General features: G+C 45.0%; 1 protein-coding gene across 2 annotated transcripts in view; it reads left to right on the top strand.

Annotated features, from left to right (window-relative positions):
- The first annotated feature begins 3,230 nt into the window (after positions 1-3,230).
- The window catches only part of DAGLB (diacylglycerol lipase beta), a 32,746-nt gene continuing 25,247 nt past the window's right edge, over positions 3,231-10,729 (top strand). The window contains exons 1-2 of one of the 2 annotated variants that reach the window (XM_025426239.3): positions 3,231-3,441; positions 4,882-5,033. In XM_025426239.3, coding sequence (XP_025282024.1) covers positions 3,347-3,441; positions 4,882-5,033 — 247 coding nt within the window. In that variant the 5' untranslated portion in view covers positions 3,231-3,346. The remainder of the gene's footprint in view (positions 3,442-4,881; positions 5,034-10,729) is intronic. The other variant, XM_025426240.3, reaches the window with a different exon arrangement.

Below are 10,729 nucleotides of genomic sequence, written 5' to 3'. Positions count from 1 at the left end.
ACTTCCTGAAAGGTCACCTGGCTGACACTGCCCACCCCCCACCATCTGAGGACTCAATGCAAGGATATTAATTTTACAGGACACAGACATTTACTCGAAGAAAATTAAATGCTAAAGGGAGAAAATGAACCAATTGATTTGGAAAAATGAAAGATTAAAGATCACAGTTGCTCCAAGTTAACAGGAAAGTGAAAAATACTATACTTTGCAAATAGTGAAATTAACTCTGCTTGAAAGAACAAGCAGAGAAGGATATCAAAGATTTTTTATTTTCTTCAAAATTCAAGATGGAGCAAATATGGTGGGATGTTATCCCTTGTTACAGCTAGATGGTAGCTCCTTAGGTGTCAGGAATCTCTGTATCTGAAAATTTTTATCATTTCAAAAAAAGTCCTGGGACACCTGGGTGGCTCAGTGGTTGAGCGTCTGCCTTTGGCTTAGGATGTGATCCTGGGGTCCTGGGATTGAGTCCTGCATCAGGCTTCCCATTGGAAGCCTGCTTCTCCCTCTCCCTGTGTCTGCCTCTGTCTCTCATGAATAAATAAATAATATTTTTTAAAAAGTCATGATGGCCCATTTACCTTTTCAAGGGCTGTGCTATGACTTGGATATTTCTTTTTTTTTTCTTTTTTTTTTAAGATTTTATTTATTAATGAGAGAGAGAGAGAGGCAGAGACACAAGCAGGCTCCATGCAGGGAGCCCGACGTGGGACTTGATCCCGGGTCTCCAGGATCAGGCCCTGGGCGGAAGGCAGTGCTAAACCGCTGAGCCACCCGGGCTGCCCTGATATTTCATTTTAGAAAGAGGAAATACAGTTGACCCTGAACAACATGGGTTTGTACTGCATGGGGCCACTTACACACAGATTATTTTCGATAAATACAATACAGAACTATAAATGTATTTTCCTTATGGGTTTCTTAATATTTTCTTTTCTCTAGCTTACTTTATTGTAAGAATACAGTATATAATACATGACATAGAAAATATGTGTTAACTTATCGATGAGAGTTCTGGTCACCAGTAAGCTATTGGTTAAATTTCAGGCAAGTCAAAAGTTATACTCAGATTTTCAGTTGTGTGGGATTGGCATCTCTAATCTCTACGATGTTCAAGGAACTGTATTTATAAAGATAAATCTTTTAAAAAGATTTTTTAAAGATTTTATTTATTCATGACAGATAGAGAGGCAGAGACCGAGGCAGAGGGAGAAGCAGGCTCCCCACTGGGAGCCCGATGTGGGACTTGATCCCAGGACCCCAGTGTTACACCTGAGCCAAAGGCAGGTGCTCAGCCACAGAGCCACCCAGGTGTCCCAAGGACCTATTTATTTATTTATTTATTTATTTATTTTTAAAAGGTTTTATTTATTCTTGAGAGAGACACACACAGAGAGGTAGAGACACAGGCAGAGAGAAGCAGGCTCCATGCAGGGAGCTGGATGCCGGACTCGATCCCAGGACTCCAGGATCACGCCCTGGGCCAAAGGCAGATGCTCAATCGCTGAGCCACCCAGGTGTCCCGGATCTATTTTTTTAAAAGCTATTTTTAGGGGCAGCCTGGGTGGCTCAGTGGTTTAGCACAGCCTTCAGCCCATGGTGTGTTACTGGAGACCTGGGATTGAGTCCCACATCAGGCTCTCTGCATGGAGCCTGCTTCTCCCTCTGCCTGTGTCTCTGCCTCTCTCTCCTCTCTTTGTTTCTCATGAATAGATAAAATATTTTTAAAAAGAGCTATTTTTAATAGTAGAAAAACTTGTCTAAGGATATTCTTTGTATGAGATACCCACATAAAGGAACAATGTTTTAAATAGCTTTAACTCAACCAATGGACTAATGTTACACGGAAATGGCAGAACATATTTGCAGACGATCAGAACTACACAAAATACAGGGGCGCCTGGCTGGCACCGTTGGTGAAGTGTTCAACTCTTGGTTTCAGCTCAGGGATGATCTCAGGCCTGTCAGATTAAGCCCTGTGTTGGGCTCTGCACTCAGCACAGAGTCTGCTTGGATTTTCTCTCCCTCTGCCCCTCCCCCCCATAAATAAATAAATCTAAAAAAAAAAAGAATTATACAAAACATTTTCTTTTTTTAATGCATATACTACCTCTTTGAAATTATAGTTTTGTGGGTTGTTATTGTTCATAACATTAAGTCATCAGTATCTTTACTAACAAAAGCTTATATAGAAGAATAATCTTTTTTTTTTTTTTTTTTTTTTTTAGAAGAATAATCTTATTGCTAAGCCTTACAAATCCTGTTTTCAAAAGGGGAACTATTACCACATTTGGGAATATTCAGATCATAGGCACAGCCCTCTAACTTCTAAATCACTCTCTTCCACTGAATTCCTACTCTTCCTTCCGATTTTGTTTTAGTATCTTCTCCAGGGAAGTCTTCCCTGACCTCTCTGATTGGGTCACTTCTGGCCACACCAAGTGCCTCCAAAATATTTATTTTGTAATGAATAGTTCTCTTTTTCTTTTTTCTAATATATATATATATTTATATATATATATATTTTTTTAATGATAGTCACAGAGAGAGAGAGAGGCAGAGACAGAAGCAGGCCCCATGCAGGGAGCCCGAGGTGGGACTCGATTCCGGGTCTCCAGGATCACGCCCTGGGCCAAAGGCAGGCGCCAAACCGCCGCGCCACCCAGGGATCCCTAGTTCTCTTTTTCTATAGAAACCTTGTAACTTCCCCACTTATAATTCCCTGTATGATTTCATCAAATATCCGGTAGTGTGCTCTATTCTGAGCGTAGCAGTAAAACAAGATGGACGAAGTAAATTGCTCATGCAATTTACACTCTAAGGTGGGAGGAAAGAGGTACAAACGCAGTATAATGTCAGGGAGCGATCAAATATTAGGAGGAAAACTGAAGCAGAGTAAGGGAATGGGAACAGGTGGATGTGCTGTTCAGGGAGGGTGGCCAGGGAAGGTCTCTTTGAGAGGGGGACACTTGATCTGAGGCCTGGGTGAACTGAGAGCAGCCCCAGTTCCGCCATTAACATCCGTAGATCTCTAGGTGTGCTCATTCCTCCCGGCCCGGAAGAATCCTTATCTACAAAACGCGAATATTATTAGAACGGACTTTGCACACGTGAAAGACAGCTGGCAAGACCACCCGCGCCGGCCCCGTCAGGGTCAGCGTCTCTGCGCAGGCGCGGAGGGCCCCACGGCGGCGCGGGGACTCAGTGCGCGTGCGCCGGGCCCGACCCTCGCTCGCGCCTGCGCGGAGTCGCAGTCAGTTTGGCTTTGGGTTCCGAAGGGAGTGGGGCTCTAAAGGGCCAGCGGCGCGCGGCGGCCGCCCCGAGGCCGGGCAGCGGGACCTCCGCCATGCCGGGGATGGTGCTGTTCGGTCGGCGCTGGGCCATCGCCAGCGACGACCTGGTCTTCCCGGGGTTCTTCGAGCTGTCCCTGAGAGTGGTGTGGTAAGGGCGGCAGGCTGTGCGGGCTGCCGGGCGGGCGGCTGGGAGCTGGGGGGACGCAGACGGAGCGGGTTGGAGTGGCCGTGTCTCCGGCTCTGTGCGCGCCCACGCGGTGCCCACGTTCTCCTGTGCGGGCCTCTCTACCGCGCGAGACCTACGAGGACCGGCGTCCTGCCGCTCTGCTCTCCCCTTTTCTCGGAGGGCACACTGAGGCCGGAGCGGGGAGGCCGGGCCCGGGGTCCCCTGTTTGGGCCCCCGCCGCTTGCGGCACTGAGGGGCCTGGCCCCGGGAGCCTCCAGGACGTGGTCGCCGACCCATGGCCGTGGCCTCGGGATCGGCTTCCCCGAGCCAAGAGCAGGCACTTGCATCATTACGGCGCTCGGCATGGAAACACAGGGCATCTGGTGTCCGCCAGAGGAAAGGATGGGAAATAGTAGCCTTCTGTACCGGTGGCGGCTGAATTCCCTGGGGAGCAGCCAGGCCTGGCACAAAGCGTGCAACCGATGGGCAGTGAATTGGGCGCCTCAAGTCTGCTCCCAGAGAGTGTGAGCAGAGAATAATACAGCACCTCTGTTACTGAAGAGTGGATTCTTGAGGGCAAAGGAATATTGGAAGAGACCCCTCCGTAATTTCATAGTTTTAAGAGCCACGTCTCTCCGAGATCATTTCCCACTATTTGTCTCCAGACCCAGTCTCCTAATAGAGCCCAGATTCCACCCCTGGGCTCGAATCCTTAATACAGCGGTGCTCTGCCCTTTGGTGAAACACCTCCAGTGATCCATCACTGTTACTTTGCATTGCTTGGTGCTCTTTCCTTATTCCGCACTGAATTACAAAATAAAGAAGTCGGCAGTATGTGGCCTTGCAAGTTCATCACTGTTCACTATGGAACATCTTGGCATAACTTGATTCCCACCTCCTGTTTTTTTTTATTTTTTATTTTTTTGTATTACACACAGCAGATTACAATGTGTGTTTGTCAATTTCTTGTTTGTCCCCAGGAGTAAACATTATCTTGTTAATAATTTAGCAAGCATGTATTTTGTTGATTTACGCTCGCATATTTCTGAGTCCTGTGGGGCTGTGCTTTTTTTCAGCAGCTCACATTATATTTGCTTGCTTATGGCATTCAGTGCCTCTTAGGAACTACAGCAGGAATAAAAAAGGAACAATCATGTAAGCATAGGAAGTATAAAGTTCAGTTTTTTTTTTTTAAAGTTCAGTTTTTTTTTTAAAAAGTCATACTCTAATCTTTTATTTTTGTTTTAGTAGATCTTTTATTGAAGAAAATTGTATTTGAAAGCAAACTTCACCTTGTTTTGGGAAATATTAACTCCTTTAAGATTTTTTTTGTTTAAATATTAACTCCTTTTCTTTCTTTTTGTAATGTTTTATGATGTAGTTCCCTGGTTTCCATTTCTGACCCTCCCTATCTCTTGGCAGGTGGATTGGCATTTTGACTTTGTATCTCATGCACAGAGGGAAGCTGGACTGTGCAGGTGGAGTTCTGCTCAGCAGTTACTTGATCGTTCTTATCGTTCTCTTGGCAGTTATTATATGTACAGTGTCTGCCATCGTGTGTGTCAGCATGAAAGGTAAAGGATAGGAATTTATTGACATATAATTCAAATACCATACAGTTCACCCATTTAGAGTGTAACAAGTCTGTGAATTTTTAGTATATTCACAGAATTACACAGCCATCACCGCAATTCTAGTACATTTTCATCACCCCCAAAAGAAATCCTATACCCATGAGGGATCACTCCCCATTACCCCCCAGTTTCCTCAGTCCTAGCCATCCACTAATCTTTCTCTCTATAGATCTGCCTATTCTGGCTCATACAGTTGGAATCATCCACTATGTGGCCATTTGGTCTGGCCTCTTAAGCTTATCATGATGTTTTCAAGGTTTATGCACATTTTAGTGTGTGTCAGCTCTTCATTCCTCTTACGACTCAGTAATACATTGAATGGGGGGCGTCTGGGGGCTCAGCCGGTTAAGCTTCTGCCTCCTGCTCAGGTCATGATCCAGGGTCCTGGGATCAAGCCCTATGTCAGGCTGTGGGGAGTCTGCTTCTCTCTCTTTCTCTTTCTGTAACCCCCCCCACACACACTGTTCGTGCTCGCTTGCTCTCAAAGAAATTTTAAAAATTTAAAAATTACGTTGAATGGATTTGCCACATTTTGCTTATCCATTTGTCAGTAGTTGAACATTTAGGGTTATTACATTTTGGGGCTGTTACAAATAGTGCTACTATGAACTTTCACACAGGTGTTTTAGTATGGACAAGTTTCCACTTCTCTTGGATATATGTGGAGGCATGGAATTGCTAGATCATTTGGTAACCTTATGTTTAACATTTTGGGGAACTGCCAAACCGGTTTCCAAGCAGCTACACTGTCTTTCTTTCAGTTTATAATTTCAGTGTCTCTACACCCTTGGCAATACTTAACATTGTCCAATTTCTGATCTTAGCCATCCTGGTGTGTCTCATTAGTATCCTTGATGCGCATCCTCTCATCTGCTTACTGGCCATTCTTATATCATCTTTGGCGATGTGTGTACTAAGATCCTTTGGCCTATTTTAAGTTGGGTTATTTGTCCTCTTTATTAATGAGTTGTAACAGTTCCATCTATTCTTTTTTTTTTTTTTTTAATTTTATTTATTTATGATAGTCACACAGAGAGAGAGAGGCAGAGACACAGGCAGAGGGAGAAGCAGGCTTCATGCACCGGGAGCCCAATGTGGGATTCAATCCCGGGTCTCCAGGATCGCGCCCTGGGCCAGGGGCAGGTGCCAAACCGCTGCGCCACCCAGGGATCCCAGTTCCATCTATTCTTAATAACTATTGTCTTCTACATGTTACAGTTTTCTGTAGTCACTTCACTGCAAATGTTGGGGGCCTTCCTTGTATGAGTGCTCAGGTTCATAGGATGAGCTGAGCATGGTAGTGTGTTAGTAACTAAAACCTTGATCAGAGGCAGGGCTGAACACCATGCTGCCCTCCAGCACATTTCACCATTGCTTGAGTGGGGCTATGGATGGCATGTTTACACACTCCAGGAGATGGTAAAAGTACTGGGAGGGAATAGTTGATATACTGGGTGGCATGATCTTAATGCTTTGGAATGACAATCTGCAACTTAAAAGATGGGGATAGCTCATGGGGAGTGATAGAGAAATGTTAGTGGCCAAGTGTTTCATGGGAAACACCACAGGGTTTTGGAAAACTGGGAAGAGTGGCTTGTGCCTGCTTACAGAGAAATGTATGGAAAAGAGAGCTCTGTGTATTTTAGCATGCCCCTGGAAACATGAATGCATGAACAAATGTCTAGAGCAAGGAAGGCCCCAGTTTTGTGGTGTGCCAGTGCCCGCTGTGTGGCTTTACCACTGTGGAGTTGTGGTTGTAGTGTGGTGGTGTTTTTTAGAGAGTGTGAGTGGTAGTGGGGGGGCAAAGGGAGAGATAGAATCCCAAGCAGACTCTGCACTGAGCACGGAGCCTGATGCAGGGGCTCAACCTCATGACCCTGAGATCATGCCCTGAGCTGAAACCAGTAGTCGGACCCTTACTTGACCGAGCCACCCAAGAACCCTGTTTTGTCTTTTTTTTTTTTTTTTTAATTTTTTTATTTATTTATGATAGTCACAGAGAGAGAGAGAGAGGCAGAGACACAGGCAGAGGGAGAAGCAGGCTCCATGCACCGGGAGCCCGATGTGGGATTCGATCCCGGGTCTCCAGGATCGCGCCCTGGGCCAAAGGCAGGCGCCAAACTGCTGCGCCACCCAGGGATCCCTGTTTTGTCTTTTTAAAGTAAACTCTAGGGCAGCCCAGGTGGCTCAGCGGTTCAGCGCTGCCTTCAGCCCAGGGTCTGATCCTGGAGACCTGGGATTGAGTCCCACGTCGGGCTCCCTGCATGGAGCCTGCTTCTCCCTCCGCCTGTGTCTCTGCCTCTCTCTCTCTCTCTCTCTCTCAGTCTCTCTCTCTCTCTATGGGTCTTTCATGAATAAATAAATAAAATCTTTAAAAAAATAAATAAATAGGGGATCCCTGGGTGGCTCAGCGGTTTAGCGCCTGCCTTCGGCCCAGGGCGCGATCCTGGAGTCCCACGATCGAGTCCCACGTCGGGCTCCCGGTATGGAGCCTGCTTCTCCCTTTGCCTGTGTCTCTGCCTCTCTCTCTCTAAGTCTATCATGAATAAATAAATAAGAAATCTTTAAAATAAACAAACAAACAAACTGTGACCAACATGGGACTCATGACCCCGAGATCAAGAGTTACATGCTCTACTGACTGAGCCAGCCATGTACCCTCGAACTATGGAGTTTTTTTTTTTAAGATTTTATTTATTTATTCATGAGAGACAGAGAGGCAGAGACATAGAGGGAGAAGCAGGCTCCATGCAGGGAGCCCAATGTGGGACTCGATCTTGGGATGGGGATCATGCCCCAAGCCAAAGACAGATGCTCAACCGCTGAGTCACCCAGGCATCCCACTATGGAGCTTTTTAATGAAGTCTGAGTTTCTGAAAGATGAAGTATTTAGGTTGGTGTCCCTTTAGCGGTGGCATCATCTCATTTATTGGTCCTCTGTTTTCATGTCCTGTTCTGGTTAGGAGACCAAGTGTGCCACTGAAATAATGGGTTCAGATTTGAAGCGGGAATATAAGCTTTTTTTTCCCTTTAGTGTTTTTCTTTAGATATTTTTGGTGATATCAGGGCACATTCACACCCTGTAGTGGCTGGCCATGTTCACTGAGGCTCCTCTCCTAAGCACTTGCCTAATGCCTGCACCATCTCATACTCCCAGCCAGAGCTCAGAAAACATCTGACAGTATGTGTTAGGCATTCTGTGCCAGCTTTGTGTGTTCTGGGTGGGTTGCCTACCCAGTGGCCTCTTCCAGACAGAACCCAGTTTTATTTGGGACATTCCCCCGCCCCTCACATGTGAAATATGGTGTCAGAGAAGCCAACTCTCCACCCAGCTCAGGAATGATCCTCATGTGTCAGTGATTGGTTCAGGAATAGTTGTGTGACCCAGTTTGAGCCAGTGAAATTCAGGAGTTTTCCAGAAAGTTCTGGGGGAGTCTTTTCCTTGCTCCTCTAGGAAATAACCAAAACAAGACACTGTTTTCATTCTGGGTGATTCTGCAGAGGGATGAACTGCTGAATTCCTGGTGTATTTCCTCTCACAGCCAGGATGAGCTGACTGAAGAGGGCAGAGCTGTGAGAGACAAGAGATCTGTGATGCCTGTCTATCCAGTCCCGAAGCCAGTGCAGGAGGTCCCAGGGCCTTCCTCTTTGTACACCTTTTGTTACTTGTGGCTACAGATACTATGACTGAATTAAAAACAGTATTTTATGAATCATATTAGTTTAAATATCAGTTTGTTATAAATCTCATATGCCTTATTAAAAATATTAAGTAAATTTCAATGAAAATGCCATAAAGTAAAAAAAAAAAAAAGGCATGGGAAGAATTGTAACTAAGAGCCAATCTTTTTCATATATAATGGGGTTCTGTCATAGGTAAGGAAAAGACCAACCATCAGTAGAAAAATGGGCAAAGATCACAAATGGTAAAATAAATATAAATGGCTTTTTTAAGTATGAAAAATGTGCAGCCTCAGTCAAAATAGCAAAGATTCACATAATACATTTGGTTGGTGAGGCTGTGGGACACCTGGGTGGCTCAACAGTTGAGTGCCTGCCTTTGGCCCAGGGCATGATACTGGAGTCCAGGATTGAGTCCCACGTCAGGCTCCCTGCATGGAGCCTGCTTCTCTCTCTTCCTCTCTCTGTCTCTCATGAATAAATAAATAAAATCTTAAAAAAAAAAAAAGAATCTTGATATTGTGGTAGTTTCTAGTTTTGATTTGAGAACCTCCCTGGTGAAATCGTACTGTTTCTACCATATGGGAGGTTTAATTAGGGAACGTCCAGCCTCATGACTACCATGTTTTGATGGCAGCAAAAGACACGCCCTCAAACTCCAGGGTGTGCCGTTCACTGTGTTTGATCCTGACTGTAAGACATTTCCTTGCATCTCCTCTGTATTTGTATTGGGAGCTCATTGTTTATCTCACATTGGAGAAGATTGCTGCAGTGTGTTGAGGTGTTGAACCAAAGAACTGTGACACAGGCCTTCCTTTTGTGATCTTTGTGTAAATGGTTCTGCCTGATGCAGACCAAGGCTATGCTGAAGACCTTGCATTCAGGGAGGAAGTTCTACTCATTAATTATGGGGCCTCAGTATCACAGCGCCCACAGGAGTCACACTTTGTCTTGGGAGGAAGGTCTCTTCTCTAAATAAAATAACAGTGTTTTCAGAGGTGGGTATGACTATACAAGGGAGAGTTTTTCAGTATCTTGATTTCTTTTTGGAATCCTACCCAGAACTCCATTTTCTGCTTTCTTATTTCCATCTTTATTTCATTCACCGAGTATCAGGCCCAGGTGCTTGTCAGGGCCTCATTCCTTACTTTGGAGCCATCCAGATGGTGTTTCTGTTTTTTTGGGTTAGCCACTATTATTAGCAGCAGACCCCAAATAGAGCGTGTGCTCTTTGCCCCTCAGAGAGAATGTGCTGTTTTGGTTGCCTTGAATTTTGACTTTGTGCCCAAACTGAGGCTGGATAGTGTCTTAACATTTTAAAGTGTGGGGCAGCCTGGGTGGCTTAGCGGTTTGGCGCCGCCTTCAGCCCAGGGCGTGATCCTGGAGATCCAGGATCGAGTCCCGCGTCGGGCTCCCTGCATGGAGCCTGCTTCTCCCTCCGCCTGTGTCTCTGCCTCTCTCTCTCTGTGTCTCTCATGAATAAATAAATAAAATCTAAAAAAAAAAAAAAAAAATTTTAAAGTGTGACTCTAAGTAATCCATCCTAATGGAAGGTGATTTTTTGGAACATAAAAGCTGTTTCCTCATCAAATCATTCTTTACATTTTAGATTGTCTTCATTCACTGTTTTGGAGTTTGTTTCCAGTATTTTTGTTTTAATCGTGGTATTTTTATATTGCTTAAATTGGTATTTATCACAACTTTTTCTCAGAGGGAGAGGGTTGATGTTTTACATCAGGAATTATAGCACACGGACCTCTACGGATACTTGGGTTTGTTTGAGACACAAGGTAAAAAGGTTCCGCCTGCACATTAGGCTGTAAGTGTTCTCACATGTCAGAATTTTTCATGTCCCAAAAGTGCAGACATTGGTGAGACAGAGAAGCCGGGACCATGCAGACCTGGATTGTGTTTTGTTTTTGTTTTGTTTCTTTTAAGATTTTATTTATTTATCT

This window comes from Canis lupus, chromosome 6, assembly GCF_003254725.2.
Source record: "Canis lupus dingo isolate Sandy chromosome 6, ASM325472v2, whole genome shotgun sequence".
NCBI lineage: Eukaryota > Metazoa > Chordata > Mammalia > Carnivora > Canidae > Canis > Canis lupus.
The sequence above is the reverse complement of the archived record's forward strand: the minus strand, read 5'-3'. Positions and strand labels throughout refer to the sequence as shown.